General features: G+C 41.9%; 1 protein-coding gene across 4 annotated transcripts in view; it reads left to right on the forward strand.

The window, feature by feature from the left end:
* Window positions 1-17,946, forward strand: part of LOC134353556 (transcriptional enhancer factor TEF-1) — a 326,595-nt gene extending 308,649 nt beyond the window's left edge. For all 4 annotated transcript variants that reach the window (XM_063061583.1, XM_063061584.1, XM_063061585.1 and 1 more), the window contains 3 exons: window positions 5,926-6,066; window positions 9,313-9,465; window positions 10,811-17,946. In XM_063061583.1, the coding sequence (XP_062917653.1) occupies window positions 5,926-6,066; window positions 9,313-9,465; window positions 10,811-10,924 (408 nt within the window). In that variant the 3' untranslated portion in view covers window positions 10,925-17,946. The remainder of the gene's footprint in view (window positions 1-5,925; window positions 6,067-9,312; window positions 9,466-10,810) is intronic.
* Window positions 17,947-18,383: the final 437 nt, after the last annotated feature.

Here is an 18,383-nt window from a genome sequence, read left to right on the forward strand (position 1 = left end):
ACAGGCAGAGAAGGAGGAGAGAGGAAGAGACATGGGAGAAGAGGAAAGATCAACTCGAGAATATGTGGCACAGAGTAATTATTGCGAGAGTTGCTGAAGACGACAATGGCCGCTTTCAACGACAATACCTCGACAGAGAAAGAGTAAGGCAAAATGCACGACTGGCATACCGTCACATTTCTGCTGATGTTGGTTCAATGACGAGAGTTTGCCCTCACTGTTGTGCCTTCCTATTCACTGGAGAAACCACACATTTCTGCTGTATCAAGGGAAAGGTCAGGATAGGCAATTTGCAGCCTCTACCTAATGAACTCCTCAATTTGTACAGCAGTTATGAACCTAATGCAAACGAGTTCAGGAAGAACATCAGACAATACAATTGCCTCTTCCAAATGACATCCTTTGGTGCCAAAGAAGTCATTCCAACTCGGAATCGATGGAATCCTTCTGTGATTATTCAAAGCCAAATCCATCATTACATCGGACATTTAATTCCAGACCTGACCCAGCAAGCCCGATTCCTTCAAATTTACTTCATGGATATTTAATGTTCATTCTGATCACATATTTGTCTTGCTGTGTGTCTTTCTTCTTTAATAAGCTGAGTTTTTCTTCTTTAATTTCCAAATCAAAGAGATAGCAATAGCATTCAGAAAAATTTAATGTTCATTCTGGTCACATCAGACTGCACTACCCTTCTGTCAAAGGGTGCCCCAATGGGTCACCCCGTTGTCTCGTGTATATTAGCTATCTTGTGTATTTTTATTATTATTGTGTTCTTTATTTATTGTGTTTTTTTGTGCTGCATCAGACTGGGAATAACAATTGTTTCGTTCTCCTTTATACTTGTGTATGGGAAATGAATTTAAACAATCTTGATCGTGCCACATACAACACCGAGATTCATTTTCTTAGGGCATTCACAGTTGAACAAATATACAATAGAATCAATGAAAAACTACTACACACAAAGACTGACAAACATCCAGTGTGTAAAAGACAAACTGAAAATTCTTTAAAGAGAAAGTAATAAGTAAGTAATGCTGTAGTGCCTTTGAAAGGGAGTCTGTAGGTTGTGGGATCAGTTCAGTGTTGAAGTGAGTGAAGTTACCTGTACCGGTTCAGGAGCCTGATGGGTGACATAAAACGTCTCCTCAAACTCCTAAGGAGATAGAGCCGCTGATGTGGGCCCAGGATGGGTATTCAGAAATGCCGACACCCAGGAACTTGAAACTGCTCACCTTTCCCACTGTTAACCCCTTGATGAGAAGCCCTCCCCACCACGGGGCACATCTACGTGAAATACTGTCGCAGGAAAGCAGAATCCACTATCAGGGACCCCCACCACCCAAGTCATACTCTCTTCTCACTGCTGCCATCAGCTAGAAGGTACAAGGGCCTCAGGACTCGTACCACTCGGTTCAGGAACAGTTACTACTCCTCCATCATCAGGCTCCTGAACAAAAGGGGATAACTACACTCAATTGCCCATCCATTGAGATGTTCCCACAACCAATGATCTCACTTTAAGGGCTCTTTATCTTGTTATTTCATGTTTTCATTATTTATTGCTATATATTTATATTTGCATTTGTGCTCTACTATATAACTCCAATCCTGATTTAGATTATGTAATAAAAAATTCCAAAGAAGATGATTATTTTTACTTGGGTTTTTGCTTGCAACCATGTCTGGAAATTAATCTTGTAGTCATTGTACTTTTCCAGACAATTACGGGAGGTTTGGGAACTGATGTATCAAGTTAGTTTCACTTTGGGCTCAGCAGTAAACTGGAGTTTTCCTGTCCTGGTCAGGAGCTCTTGGCTGTCATCGGCTTCCTGCCTGCACAGGGTGCCATCTGGTGGCCTCCTTGAGGTTTCTTCATTGACACAGAGGTTCTGTGCAGAAGCTGGAAATCCCGAGCAACACACACACACATAGCTGGAGGAACTCAGCAGCTCAGGCAGCACCTATGGAGAGGAATAAACAGTTGACGTTTCTGGCCAAGACCCTTCATCAAGAATGAAAAGGAAGGGGGAAGAAGCCAGAATAAGAAGGTGGGGGGGGGGGGAGAGGGAAGGATTAGGAACAATTGTCCACTGTCTTCTCCTAACACTCCTCTTCTTCACCCCTTCATCTCTTCCACCTATTACCTCCCAGCTTGTCACTTTATCTCCCTTCCCCTCTCACCTTTCACCTTTCACCTACTGTCTGTCCCCTGACTTTCTTCTTCTGGCTTCTGCCCCCTTCCTTTTCGGCCTTGAAGAAGGGCCTCGTCCTGAAACACTGACTGTTTATTCCACTCCGTAGATACAGCCTGACCTGCTGAGTTCCTCCAGCATTCTGTGTGTGTTGATCCAGATTTCTTCCAGAAGGACACCCGAAGGATTACAGCACAATAGCATATCAAATGAGAATGTAGTTACTCTATGCTGAAACTAGCCAACTTTACATTTGGGATTTGAATGATTGTCCCAGTTACGTAACCATAGAGCATTTTTGTTTATGGCTGGAGAAATTGGAAATCAAGGGCAGAACCAAGATAAGGATTGGATTTGGTTTATTATTGTCACAAAAGCTTGTCTTGCACACTGTTTACACAGATAAAATCATTTGTTCGTTATGTGTCATGTTGTTGACGTAGGCGATCATGGTCTTTCCATGACTATGATTCTTCTTAGCAAAGGATTAAATCATTACACAGTGCACTGAGGTAGTACAAGGTAAAACAATAACAGAATGCAGAATAAAGTCTAACATTTACTGAGAAAGTGCTGTGTAGGCAAATTATAAGGGGCTAGTCAATAACAAGGTAGATTGTGAGGGCAAGAGTCCATTTTATCTTGCTAGGGGACAATTCAAGTGCTGGAGGAACTCAGCAGCTCGGGCAGCGTCTGTGAAAATGAATAAACAGTTAATATTTTGGGTTGAGACCCTTCATTGGGGGAAGACACCACAATAAGAAGGTGAAGGGACAAGAAGGAGGATAGATAGAAAGTGATAGATGAAGTCAGGTGGGTTGGAAAGGTAAAGGGCTGGAGAGGAAGGAATCTGATAGGAGAGGACAGTGGACCATCGTGATGGAAGAGGGGAGAAGAGAGAAAGTCTGGGTGGGTGGGGTCTTTAATTATGCTGGCTGCTTTACTGAGGCACCGAGAAGTGTAAAACCATTTTTCACCAACTCTCCATAGTTTTTTGCGGACACGGGCAGAAGATTTAGCATCTGGATAATGGTGCAGAAATGAAAGTTGCCAGAACATTGCCTCCAGGGCTGAACTCAGTCTCCCAAAACAAATGTTCCTCCAGTTGCCACCACTCCCACCCGTCCACAGTCAGTGCAAGAATTTCCCACTTGGAACCACAACATTAAACAGTTCTCCACCGTTAATCTGCAGCCACTCATTCTGATACATACACGAAACCTGAAGGTCCTTGCATTCACTGTTTGATTCTGGCTTTGAGTGGAGGCAAAGTACTGAGGGAAAATTACCCAGTGGGCCCACAACTACCACTGCTGTCTGATTTAGTTACTTCTTTGCTATTGAGATACAGTCCTTCTGACCCAACGAGCCACACTGCCCAGCAACCCATCTAGTTAACCCTAGTCTAATCACAAGACAATTTACAATCACCAATTCACTTACTAACTGGTACAACTTTGGACGGTGAGAGGGTACTGGAGCACCCAGAGGAAACCCACACACACATTGGGAGGATGTATAAACGCCTTACGGAGGGTGACAGAGTTGAATTCCAAACTCCGAGACCATGAGCAGTGATAGCGTCCCACTAACTGCGATGCAACATGGCGCCTGGTAAGAGCCTCAGCGCGAAGTGTCACCCCCATAGTTGTTGCCTGAGTAGCTGAGTTCCTCCAGCATTTTGTGTGTGTTGTACAAAATCTGGGGTTCAAGTTCCAAAGGACACGAAAATGGTGCAGCACAGTCGCTCCGTTCCATCACGTGTGATTCTCTTCCCACGGCTGAGGCCTACTCCTCACCACAACTGATGCTGGATTTGATCAGCGGATCAGGCAGCATCTGTGGTGGGTGTAACAGAATTAAGCTTAGAAACACAAGAGACGACTGATGCTGGAATCTGAAGCAATAAACTCCACTCTCATTAGACTATTGAATGGTTCCTAGAACGATAAGATTGACTCTTGACCTCACGATCTACCTCGTTCTCACCTTGCACTGCACTTTCTCTGTAACTGTAACCCTTTATTCTGCATTGTTATTGTTTACTCTTGTATTGCATTTGGAGTATTGTGAGCAGTTTTGGGCTCCTTAGCTAAGAAAAGATGTGCTGGCAATGGAGAGGATCCTGAGGAGACTCATGCGAATGATCCTGGGAATGAAAGGTGAAATGTTTGATGGTTCTGGGCCTGTACTTACTGGAGTTTAGAAGAATGAGGGGTGACCTCACTGAAACCTATTGAATATTGAAAGGCCTAGATAGAGTGGATGTGGAGAGGATGTTTCCTATAGTGGGGGAGTCTGGTACCAGAGGGCACAGCCTTAGAATAGAGGGACATCCATTTAGAACAGAGATGAGGAGGAATTTCTTTAGCCAGAGGGTGTTGAATCTGTGGAATTCGTTGCCACAGATGAGTGTGGACGCCAAGTCATTGAGCATGTTTAAAGCAAAATTTGATAGGCTCTTGATTATAACCATATATAACCATATAACAATTACAGCACGGAAACAGGCCATCTCGGCCCTTCTAGTCCATGCCGAATGCTTACTCTCACCTAGTCCCACCGACCTGCACTTAGCCCACAACCCTCCATTCCTTTCCTGTCCATATAGCTGTCCAATTTAACTTTAAATGACAACATCGAACCTGCCTCAACCACTTCTGCTGGAAGCTCGTTCATTAGTAAAGGCATTATGGGGAGAAGGCTGGAGAATGCGTTTGAGAGGGATAATAAATCAGCCATGATGGAATGGTGGAGGAGACTAGATGGGCTGAATGGCCTAATTCTGATCCTTTGTCTTATGGTGCTGTGAAATGAATTGCTCTGTATGAACATTATATAAGACAATTTTTTCACTGTACTGTACACGTGACAATAATAAGCCAATTCCAGTTCTGTTGGACGAACTCAATGGGCCAGTCAGCTTCCATGGGGAGGGAAGGGAATCGTTGACGGTTGGATTAAACCCAGACCTTAGTGTATTTAATATTTCATTGTCTAAGGAAGTCTTTCGATAAAAGTTTCTTATTTTAAATCAGTATCAGAACCAGTTTGAATATCACTGGAATACTGTCTGTTGTGAAATTTGTTGTTTTGTGGCAGCAGTACAATGCAATTCATAATAATTAAAATACTATAAATTACAGTAAGGATATGTATAAAATACGTAGCGAAAAAATGAGAAAAATAGTGAGGCAGTGGTCATGGGGGCATTGTCCTTTCAGAAATCTGATGGCAGAGGGGAAGGAGCTGTTTCTGAAATATTGAATGTGGGTCTTCAGGCTCCTGTGTCTCCTCTCTGATGGTAATAATGAGAAGAGGGCACGTCCCGGGTGATGGGGGTCCTTAATGATGGATGCTGCCTTTTCGAGGCATCACCTTTTGAAGATGCCTGCGATGCTGGGGAGGCTGGTGCCCATGATGGAGTTGCCTGAGTTTGGAACTTTATGTAGCACTTTCTGATCCTGTCCAGTCGCCCATCCAAACCAGGCAGTGATGCAGCTTGTTAGAGTGTTCTCCACAATACAGCGGTAAACATTTGCAAGTTTCTTTTGTGACATACCAAGGATCCTCAAACTCCGAATTAAATGTAGCTGTTCTTGTGCCTTCTTTGTAACTGCATCGATATGTAACAAAATGTTGCACAAGTTTAATTCTGATTTATTGTCTGATGTGAAATTGTTTTGTGTTTTTGTTAATTCTCTGCCTTCTGTGCATTTGTCAGGCTGATTTGAACTGCAATATTCAAGATGATGCAGGAGCTTTCTATGGCGTGACAAGTCAATATGAGAGCTCTGAAAACATGACAATCACTTGCTCAACCAAGGTTTGCTCCTTTGGAAAACAAGTAGTGGAAAAGGTAGAGGTGAGTCTGTTCAGCACAGAGAATAACCTCAGGTCGCACCACTGCCTGTGGGAAGTTGCTACCTTCTCTGCATAACCACCTGGGTTTCCTTGAGGTGCTCTAGTTTCCTCCACAGTCCAAAGACGTACCAGTTGGTCAGTTAATTGGTCATTGTAAATTGTCCTGTGGTTAGCCCAGGGTTAAATAAGGTTGCTGGGCAGTGCAGCCCAAAGGGCCGGAAGGGCCTCTTCCTCACTGTATCTCAATAAATAAATCAGTAAAACGCCTCCAGAAATATTTTATCAAGGTGGATTACACTTAAAGGATAAGCACGAGAGATTCTGTAGACGCTGGAAAGCCAGAGTAACACACACAAAATGTGAGAGGAACTCAGCAGGTCAGGCAGCATCTATGGAAATGAATAAAGAGTCAACATGATGGGCTGGTGCCCTTTGTCAGCTCCTGCAGCGTTGGCCCTAAAAGTTGACTCTTTATTATTTTCCATAGATTTAAGATTCGAGATTGTTTAATGCCATTTCCATTTCAGAAGCGTAAAGGAGAACGAAGTAATTGTTACTCTGGATCTGATGCAGCACAAAAGGATGCAATAAAAAAAAAACACAATGAATATAAATACATAAGATAGCTTATATACACAGATTGATTGTACGTCCATAAGGTGACGCTAGGAACAGGGTGACTGACAGGAAATGAAGAAGTGGTGGTGGTTGGGGGAGTGGAGGGGTGGGTTAGTAGGTGGAGGCCTTCCTGCTTAGGGAAAGTAACTGTTTTTGGGTCTGGCCGTCCTGACGTAGTTGCTACATTGTCTCCTTCCTGATGGGAGTGGGACAAACCGTTCCCGATGAAGGGTCCCGGCCTGAAACATCGACTGTTTATTTCTCTCCATTGATACTACCTGGCCTGCAGCATTTTGTGTGTGTTGCTCTTAAACTGAAAGGAACATTTCCAGAAACCTCGAGTGGTGACTAATGTACAAAACCCTTCAATGCACTCATGGAATTTTCAAGATAGAGATTGTTTTTATTTATCACATGTATATCGAAACATACAGTGAAACGAGTTGTTTTGCACCAATGATCAACACAGACCAGGGATGTGCTGGGTCACCATGTTTTTGGGTGCCAACGTGGCACGCCCACAACTTACTAACTGCAACCTGTATGTGGGAGGAAACCCGCGCTGTCACAGTCAAAATGTAAAAACTCCTTACAGACGGTGACGGGAATTGAACCCTAACCGCTGATGGGTGACATTATAAAGCATTTCCCTGACTATACTACTACCCGCCCTCCAACATGGAAAGCAGAGTGTTGGAAAACTGGATTTGTATTTTACTTTAAATTTTTATAAGACCATAAGATATAGGAGCAGAATTAGGCCATTTGGCCCATCAAGTCTGCTCTGCCATTTCATTATGGTTGATCCAATTTTCCTCTCAGCCCCAGTCTCCTGCCTTCTCCCCATATCCCTTCATGTCCTGACCAATCAAGAATCTGTCAGTCTCTGCCTTAAATATACGTAATGACTTGGCCTCCACAGTTGCCTGTGGCAAAGAATTCACCACTCTCTAGCTAAAGAAATTCCTCCTCATCTCCATTCTAAAATGATACCTCTCTATTCTGAAGCTGTGTCCTCTGGTCTTAAGCTCTTTCACCATAGGAAACATCCTCTCCACATCCACTCTATCAAGTCCTTTCACCATTCGATAGGTTTCAATGAGATCACCCCCATGCTTCTGAATTCTAGTGAATACAGGCCCAGAGCCGACAAATGCTCTTCTTATAACAAGCCATTCAATCCTGGAATCATTTTTGTGAAACTCTGAATCCTCTCCAGTTTCAGCACATCCTTTCTAAAATGAGGGGCCCAAAACTGCTCACAGTATTCCAAGTGAGGGCTCACCAGAGCTTTATAAAGTCTCAACATTACATCCTTGCTTTTATATTCTAGTCCTCTTGAAATGAATGCTAATATCGCCTTCCATGGACTCAACCTGCAAATTAACCTTCAGGGAATCCTGCACAAGGACTCTCAGGTCCCTTTGCATCTCAGTCTTTTGTATTTTCTCTCCATTTAGAAAATAGTCAACCCTTTCATTTCTTCTACCAAAGTGTATGACCATACACTTCATGACACTGTAAAGATTTGCTCGAGTCTTTGGTGGCATACTAAACCTCCTCAAGCTCCTGAGGACTTTGCTGGCATGCTTTCTTCATAATTGCATTGATACCTTGGGTGCAGGACAGACGTTCTGATATGTTAACACCTGGGAAATTCATCACTGACCAGCATGAAGTGAAATATGTAACTTTGCAGCAACAGTACGATGCAGCGGCGTGAAGTTACAATAAGTGACACAATCTGAAAGAAGGATCAGCAAGTAGGGCCATGGGTTGCACCATAATGTAGCAGTTCACAATTGGAGTTCAATTCACATTGCTGTCGGTAAGGAGTTTGTACGTTCTCCCCGTGACCGTGTGGGGTCTCTCTGGGTGCTTCCACAGTCCAAGGACATACACGTTAGGGTTAGTGAGTTGTAGGCATTCTACATTGGTGCTGGAAGCGTGGCAGCTCTTGTGAGCTGTTGATATAAACAACACATTTCACTGTATGTTTCAATGTACAATTGACAAATAAAGCTAATCTTTCATCTTTCTTTATCTGTTCATCAGTTCATGGACCATTTGAAATCTGATGGCAGAAGGAAAGAAAGGGTTCTTTCAGGCTTCTTTCTGTGTGGCATTTGTAACACGCTAGTGTCTCTTGACTTCAGGATGATACAACGTGCTTTATAGCTAATAGCGGGTCTTCAGGCTCCTGTACCTCTGTGTTTGGTCCTTTTGACTCAACTGGTCTTTGAACGGATCTGCAGAAGTTTATTGGAGTGTTTGGTGACCAGGGGTGTCATAGTGCAGATATTGTGTTGAAATGTCAGAGTTACAGGAAAGTACAGGCCCTTCAGTCCATCTAGTCCGTGCTGAACCATTTAAACTGCCTACACCCATCGATCTGCAAGAGGACCGTGACCCTCCATACCCCTATGATCCATGTACCGACCCAAATTTCTCTTAAATGTTGAACCACTTGTGCTGGCAGCTCACTTCATACTCTCATGACCCTTTGAGTGTTCTACCTGCTGTGTTTGACTTTTATCTAGAACATAATGAAAATATAAATACAATAAATAAATAAATACAAAAATATAAATACCAATCAAAAATGTAAATTCATTTTTTTTACCCCCAGACTGAATATGCGAGGTTTGAGAACGGACGTTTTGTGTACAGAATAAACCGTTCTCCCATGTGTGAATATATGATCAATTTCATACACAAACTGAAACACTTACCAGAAAAGTACATGATGAACAGTGTACTGGAGAATTTCACTATTTTATTGGTAAGTCTTTTCATCTACAATCTAAAATTATATTTGCATTAGAACATAGAACTGAGGCAGAGGCTTTGGGCTTTTACTCCGACTGCTCCGGGATTGGAGTCTGTCGACTCAGTTTGGTTTGGAATGCTGTTACTTGCATGATTTGGTTTTTTTTTTCCCCTCTTTCTCTGTGCATTGGGTGTTGCTCTTTTTATTAGTTGGGTTCTTTCAGGTTTCTTTCTTTGTGGCATTTGTAAAGCACTAGTTTCCTAACTTTAGGATAATAGAAAGTGCTTTATAGTTAATGAGGTACGTAAATGAGGAGGAATTTCTTTAGCCAGAGAGTGGTGAATCTATGCAATTCATTGCCACAGATGGCTGTGGAGGCCAAGTCATTGGGTATATTTAAAGTGGAGATTGATAGGTATTTGATTAGTCAGGGCATCAAAGGTTACGGGGAGAAGGCAAGAAAATGTGGTTGAGGGGAAAAATAAGCCAGCCATGGTGGAATGGAGGAGCAGACTCAATGGGCCGAATGGCCTGATTCTGTTCCTGTGTCTTCTATACTTATTGGCCTGACCACCAAAACTTGGAGATCTCAGGAAATGCATGTGTTGAGGTTACATCAATTTGGAGTAATGAATACATTGAAGGATCCAAGGACGGGGATTGAAATTGTCCATCTGCAGTCTATTGACAAACTTCAACTCATTCAGAACACCGCAAAACATTTAAGTAAAACCCATCCTAGCTGCTCTGCATTGGCTTCCTGTATCTTTCAAAATTGATTTCAAAGTTCTTACACTTGTTTTTAAAGTTCTCAATGTTCTGGGACTGGAATACATCACAGAATCATTGTTGTTTTATAATCCTGCTTGAAATCTCAGCTCTTCTTCTGCCGCTTTCTTATATGTAGACAATTTCCTTCAAAAAATAATTGGCAGGTCAGGGTTAGGGTTTGGGCCTTTGAACTACACTCCTAAACTGTGAAACTCAGTACCTAAAACTATAAGGGATGCAGGTTCAGCTGATACTTTTAAACATCAGCTCAAAACCTATTTTATTTAATCTCACTTTTAACTACTGTCTTTTATTTTCATGGTTATATTTTATCTTAATGTTTGCACTTTTATCTCATTGTAAAGCCTTTTGAACCACATTGCCTGTCTGAAAAGTGTTCTATAAATAGAGTTAGTGTTATTGTTATTATTATATTGTTTGGGTCACCGTCCCAATTTGTCATCTCCTGTCCAATGGCAGATCTCATCATCTTCACGCTCTGGTGAAGATCCCTTGGGCTGCTTTAAACACGGCGTATAAATGAAGCTCGTGTTCTATTGATGAGTTTTTGTTCTGTTGCCTGCAGGTTGTAACAAATAGGGATACACAGGAGACACTTCTGTGCATGGCGTGTGTGTTTGAAGTTTCTACCAGTGAACACGGAGCACAGCATCATACCTACAGGCTCATGAAGGAATAACCGTGGATATTTCATTCCGTCTCTGGAGAAAGGAAAACACAGTTGCAGTTGAATATAGACTTAAAACCTCAAAACATGTGGCAGTGCCTCAAATCGATTGATACACCCATAACACGTCTGAGTTTCTGATGTGGGTAGCCTTTTTATGTGTGTATGTGTGTGTGTGTGTGTGTGTGGGTGTGTGTGCGTGTATATCAAGAGCTGTGAATTATGGTACCATGTAATAGGTTTTTATATTGAATTTTCTGTGCTTGAAGATTTTTTTAAAAGACAAATTACCAGTTTGAGTTACTACATTGGAAAAAACTGAGACTGTTGTTATCTAAATTTTGTTTTAATAATTGCGGGAGCATAGTCTATTCAGTACATGCTTTTCTGTGTGGACAGAAAACATTTAAAAAAAACAAGACAGGAACGTAATGATTGTAGACACAATGCATTTAACCGTGGAACGACTGCCTTTGTAAAGATAATTTATTTAAAGAGTTTTTTTTCCAAAGATGGTATATTCACAGGTATATATTTATCAACATGTGAATATGCAGCGGAGGGCATCAGGATGAAGTTTAGGACTTTAGGTCAAGAATTATCGCAATGCTGATGTGAGAATGTCAGTGATTTCGTGGTCACCAGGTCTACTTGTTTTCAGATTTCCTTTTTCTTATTAAACACACACACTCCTTTTTTTGTATATAACATTGATCCACAGTTACTTGCAATATTAACCGAATAGTTTTAGGAATCCTGCTATGTAAACGGATTTAGTTTAATGCAATCTTGTTTCAGTGCGGAAGAATGCAGAGCCACACTGCTGTAGATTAGGACGAAAGGGGAATTTGGTTAGTTTTGGCCATTTGAATTGGTACTGTCCACTGATGCCAACAAAGGATGTACATGCTTTTAGTTAAAAGAAAATTAAATTGTAGAGAGGATTTATTGTTCTGTAAACTTTTGATTGCAAGGCATGATGGATGTGTGGCTAACTGGTCACTCAGTACAAGGGAAACTAACTTCCAAAAAAAGTAAGAATACAAAAAATAATAGTTTTGCCATACTTAAAATCTCCAGTCCACATCTCACAGTAATTAACCCTCTCTAGCCCACATAGAAATCTCAGCTGAGTTCCCAGTCTTCAGGCCATTAGTTGTGTTTATGCCAGCTGTATCTTGTCATCTGGGGGAAGAGGAGCTCGTCTGATACCAAAATTAAAAATTTTGACCATATCACAAGAATTTATGATAAGAGTAGTGACTTTTGTATGTTTCTATAAGTCTATTTTGTAATAGTGTTTGGAAATTTACTTTTTTTGGGGGGAAAAGAAGTGTATTTTTTGGCATTGGACAAAACATGAGTGTTAACTCAATACACACAGGTCTGGTCCCAGCATAGGTTTGTAATGTCAGTTGTTTGAAGGGACTCAACAACTGTGGTTTGTGCCCTTGAGTGATGGCGGTGTGTGTTGTAATGAAATGACAGACTCTGCCTGCAAAAACTCAGCAGCATTACTTACAAGTAAGCCGGGGTGGGGGAGCGGGTGGGGTGGGAGAACATACAGTGCCTCAGTGACCTGACCACCTGACCACTTGGTTCTTTGGGAGATCCAAATACTCTCAAAGGGGTCTTGCCTGTTTTTCTGACGTGTGTGGATGTGTGTGTGTGTGTGTGTGTGTGTGTGTGTGTGTGTGTGTGTGTGTTTCAACTTTGGTACTTGTGTGTGTAATGGCTGTGGATTTCTCCCTGTTACTTGGCGGGCACGCTTCACTGTCACGTAACGAAACCAGCTCGTCGTGCGTCACTTCTGTAATGTAGGTTTGAGTTTGCATGTTGTCGAACTGATTCGCAGTGGCACAGTCACTAAGTGTTCATTTTTGGGGATTTGAGGAGAAAATGCCATGGTTTTAAAGTATTTGTCTTTACACATTGAAATGTGTGGAAAAAAAACACTATATTGTGATCACTGTTCATTGTAAGAAATTATTGAAACCCAAATAAGAAGTTACTGAGGCTGTGAGTTCTTTGCTAAGCTGGAAGTTATCAGTAACTTATTTTCAGATGTAATTTTAATTCTGTGCTGCCAAAGCGTAGATTTATCAGTGCCTTAATAGCGTACTATAGGAAGTTACAGTTTAACTGTAGATCTTCCTGTTTTAATTGGATATACTGTGCTTTAAGAACACTCTTTTGTCTCGTGAATGTTCCTGACAACATGTATGTTGCAAACAATGAATATGAACACACTTGAAAAGTATTTTGAGAAGGTTTTTGTTTTCAGTGAAGTGTGTTTAAATGTATTGCCAACCAAACACCCCAGTGATAAAAGAGTCACTTCCAATTTGCTCGAAAAGAGGAGCCCGTCTCACAGTTTGGACTAGCCCAAGCACAGACGCAAGAGTAGCCAGCCTTTTCAACACATGCCTTTAACAACCACTGACCAAATAACGATCTTCATACATCTCCTGCACTCAAGCAAAGTAAGTGCCTTTGTTTTTCGATATTCCAGCCTAGAAAAGATCTGCTCAGTCAGATGAAATGTAAATTGTATGCAGATCAGAAACCAAATACAAGAAAAATAAGAGTGATCACCTTCAATGCCTTCTACTGAGTAACGTACGCAAATCGAAATAGGATAAATTCAAAAGGTGGCATTTTTGTGTAGAAGTATGTTCAGATAACCTGAGTCAAATTCATAGATACAACCGAGGTTACACATTGTACAGCAGAAGCAAAAAAAAGATAAAAATTATTGTAATTGTTTATTTTTTTAGCGGATGTTATAGTTTGAATCTTGGTGGAGTTTGACTATTGTACAAGAAAACGTGAACAGTTGTTGGCTAATCAGTAACCTTAATACTGTGTCAGCATCCAACTTACACGCATACTGTGCCTGTGCTTTTTAGATGAATGAAAACTGGTTAAATTATCTTTTCAAGCTAGCCTCCAACTCAAATTAAACTTTGGGTTTGTCTTATCGAGAATGAGCCACAGAGTAAAGAGTCATTGGACTTGTCTGTTTCCTCCTGCTGATGCTTCACACAGCCCTCCTCCTCAAACTCTCAGCCCTGCCCTCCTCCTAACAGCATCTCTTCTTCCCTTCTCCCAGTCTCCCCTTGCAAACCTCACTGATGGCCTTGCCCATTCCACCAGTCTCTGTGGGAAAACATTTCTCTGAATTTCCTGCTGGACTTCGTAATAACTTGGTAATTTTGAATGCCTTTACTGAGTCCTGACTTATCTAATCCAAGTTTCCCTCCAGGTAACCTAAGGAAGGCATCCCTGGAACTCATCCCATCAAATGTCCAGCAAACTGGAGGTGAAACCTTTGGTCTTCATTGTTCAACACTGGGACATTTTAGCCACCTCTCCTTGTGTAAAGGTGGTTGCAACATCTTTCCACTCCAGCCTTTGACAGGTCCAGAGGTGACGGATTACAGATGTCACCTCAATGCGTAGCTGCCTTTTGTACTAAAAGATTCTGGTTTCTTTGCATTCATGTTAAGTCTACATCAGCCAAAACCTTGATAGCTAAGCACAAATCCCTCTGACCTCCATATCTCTCATGATTTCCCTTGAATGCTTCAGCTACTCCCAATAGTATTGAGTCCCACATTCTCACCAACCTCTGGGTAGAGAAGGATCTCCTCTGCATCCTTGTTTATGACCCTTGAGAAGATCCGTTGTGACAACTGCCATGTTGGACACACTGCTAATGCAGTAAGGCAGCTGCCAGAGGTCTTGGTGAAGAGTTTTTAATATTGGCCTTAGAATTGGAAGAGGAGGTTTCCAGTGTTGAATAAGTGACCTCCTTGGACATAATGATGGCATTCAACCCCCCACTCCAAATGTTCTTTTATTTCTTCCGCACCACGTTCAAGCTGACTAAGGAGCTAGTCTGCTGATGCAGCCAAAGGCTATGATGTATATATTGTCTTCTGACAGGACAAACGTTGCTCAGTTTCTACCCAGGGCAATTCCACACCAAACTTGGTGTTGTCTCTAACGATAGAATGGATTTCCTTCCCTGTACACCCAATATCTGTAGCAAGGATTGCTGGCTGGCTTCTGCATGTGTGACTCCCTACCCTTCCCTGTAGGGAGCCTGCCTTGTCTATTCCAGATCTTCAAAAGATGAACAGTCTTTCCTCACCCAGTCCTTGGTGAACTTGATTTGTTCTTCAGACCGCACATCCCGGCTCACATTTGCTGCCTGCATTTAGGACTCCCTGGGTCCTATAAAATCACGCCACCTCCTACTTTAATTCTGGAGCAAGCATGTCAGAACTAGGTTCTGATTAGGCTCTGAGCGACGAGTGCCTTGGACATGTCTGCCTCAGCTGTGTTAAGCTGAATCACTAGAAGGGGCTGTGAAGCAGCGGAGGAGGGGAATCAAATGAAAAACTGCCCCTTTCCAGAACCAAAGAAAACTTTATTTCTACCGGGCTGGTTTTTAAATAGCAGTCATTGGAAATGTGAGGTTTTTCAAAAACCTGTTGCCTACTTTCGTGATCCATATTAAGTCCATTTCACTCTTTGCTGTCTACACTGTGTCCTCTGTATGTGACACATCCACCTTACAAATCCATCTGTCTGTGGTCCTATGCCCCTCATTATTCTTGGTTCCTTCTCCATCCCTATAGCATCTTCACTTTCCAAGTCTAGCATCTCAATCAAGTACAAATTTAATTGCTCTGCTATTAGCGGACGTGCCTTCAGTGCTGAGACCTGAGGGTCTGAAATTCTCTCCTCAACAATCTTGTGCCTCCCCACTTTTAGCCTCTCCGTAAAAACCTACCTCCTTGGCCAGATAACAGGCTGCCCCCCCCCCATCTCTCCTTAACGTGGTTCAGCATCACGTCTTCGATAGTTGTCTGGGGGACATTTTCCTACATTGAAAGGCACTTTATAAATGAAGGTGGTTGTTGAAAGGTTCACGAGCTTAGAAGCACTGAGGAGCAGTATAGATCCCCTTGACTTCAGATTTGATAGATGACTTTGTAGAGTATTTCCCCCCACTGGTAATCTTTCTAGTGAGAAAATTGGAAGTTTGTTGGTTGACTTGTTCAATTTAACCCTGCCTCCCTTAGGCAGCCCATGATTTGTAAAGTTCTGTTTAAAAACATAAATTCATTTTGGAGGTCCAAAGTCCTTTAAAAGTTCCGTTGTTCAGATACCAAGTAAAATATTTCAGATATGAAAAGGGCACTTTCTAAACATGTCCAGTGGAGTTTAAACCCAGTGTACACATGGACATCCCACACATGCATACATAGGCACACGTTTGGACACACAGCTTTAATTGAAGGTTAAAGTGGATAGATTATCTGTGTATCTAACCTGCTACCATGGGGCTGTTTTGACCCATTGGCAGGTGTTTGGAATTGTTAAACGTAATTCTCAAAAAGCGAATATACAGGTTTGATTATTGTGCCAGAAGGCGCAGATCCTGCTTGTGGGAGATTTGCTTCGGTGACCCTGTACCATTGTAACACACAGTATACTGTTGCTTTAGTTTGCTGTGGAGCACTCTTGGATTAAACGAGAATACCCCATAATCTCCTTCTTGGCAAATGGTTTTGTTGCGACCTGTGTATCGCTGTGGCCTGTGAGGTGCTCATGTGCAGATCACCCAGGGGAGTACATTATGTGCCTGAATTAAGGAGTTCAGAATCCTTTAGACCTAAGTAGCCTTTCATTTTTTTTCCTCTGTGAGTTCCTACTGTGTAAACGAATGTTTATTTTTGTGTGTGTCAGCTTGCATTTATTAAATAACTCATTGAATTTAACGTGCTTATTTTCTGTGTTGTAATGTGTATGAAATGGAATTGTGGCTTTAATTGATTTAAACTATGGTCAGTGGTTTCTTCTGATATCACCTACAGCTGGCAAATTTGATAGAAACCTCTTTTTTATTTGCTCTGTCTCACACTCCCTGAAAAAGTGAACTTGCCATGGTTACTGTCGAAACTTTATGATATTCAGTGAATCAGTGTTTCGATGTTAGATTACCAGGTGAATTTCACGTTTCAGTTTTATGGGAGTTTGTTATGTGCAAGTTCCCCTGCCATGTTATATCAGAACCGTGATAACTTCTTCATTGGCTATAAACTACCTTGGAATGAACTGAAAGGGATGTGATGGAATCTGTTAACCCTGTCACCCTTACTGGGGCATAGGCCGCCGACGGCCGCTTACCAGAGTCCTCTGTCCTGGGCCAGTCTTCTGAGGTGTAGCCCATCTTCGAAGATCCTCCTTCTCCCAGGGATGAAGTCTTTGGAGCTTCTGTAACTCTGGGATGGGATTGCTGGCCCCATGGCCAACCCTCCTCCTTTTGCAGTGGGGCTTGGAACCACCCGTGGCAGAGTTGCATCCCACCTCACTTTGTCATGTTCGGTAACCAATCACTGCCTTCAAAGTTTTTGAGATTGATGACTTCCAATTTTTACTCCCAAAGCACTGCTCAGTGTGATCGAAAGAGATTGTAATTCTTCTTTAATTTATCCTAAGCACTTGCCTAGCTCCCAGAACCTCGTTCCTCCTGCAAAAACACATCCCTATCGATCATTCTAACTGACCCCAAGGAAACTATCAAGGAAGGAGATGACTCCAAACTTGCGAGCTGTACTATGTTATGTATTGCTGTAAATGTGCAGGAACCGGTACATTTTTTTTTGGTTACAACCATTTTAAAACGTTGGCTTTGGTGTAAACTCATCTTTACTATGGATAGTTAATTGAAATTTATAGGGTATTGTGTGCAGAGAATCTTTTACAGGTGCTTTGAATAAAGGACGTATCTTAGCTTTCTTGGTACCAGTGTGTGATAACCTAATTATCCATGACAGTTAAGTGCAATTATTTGATCATCACTCTGAAACACAACTTTGTGTGTGTCCTTTACAGCAAATGTTTGACACATTTTAATGACACATTTTAAGGCCTTCCTAATTAAAGTGGTAGACATTTTGTAGCTTTCTAGAAACTTCATATTTGTATTCATACAATATAAATCAACAATAAAACTATGAAACTACCATAATGCTTTGCTCTTTATTGTCAAAATGGCTTGAGTCTGCCTGAGGGTGGATCAGATGTAAACTTCCTTTGGCCAACAGTACGCTTAATCTTCTTATCATTGTGTGAGATGCCCGTGAATCTTTGCAAGTCAGATGCCATCAATGGAGGGGAACGTTTTGGGTGCGAGACCCTTCACCAGGATGGGAAAGGCTGATGATGAGTCTCAGGCCACAGCTTCAGATTGTTTATTTTCCTCCATGTAAGACATAGGAGAAGAATTAGGCCATTTGGCCCATTGAGTCTGCTCTGCGGTTCCATTACTGCTCCCTTTCACCCTCATTCTTCTTCTCTGTAACTTTGGTTGGATTCTGATGTTTTTAATCCAAGGTTCGTTCCAGAAGTCAGGAAAGGGGCACAAAACTTCTTGTTTCATGGTTGTTATTTTAAG

The sequence above is a fragment of the Mobula hypostoma genome, chromosome 11 (genome assembly GCF_963921235.1).
Source record: "Mobula hypostoma chromosome 11, sMobHyp1.1, whole genome shotgun sequence".
Taxonomy (NCBI): domain Eukaryota; kingdom Metazoa; phylum Chordata; class Chondrichthyes; order Myliobatiformes; family Myliobatidae; genus Mobula; species Mobula hypostoma.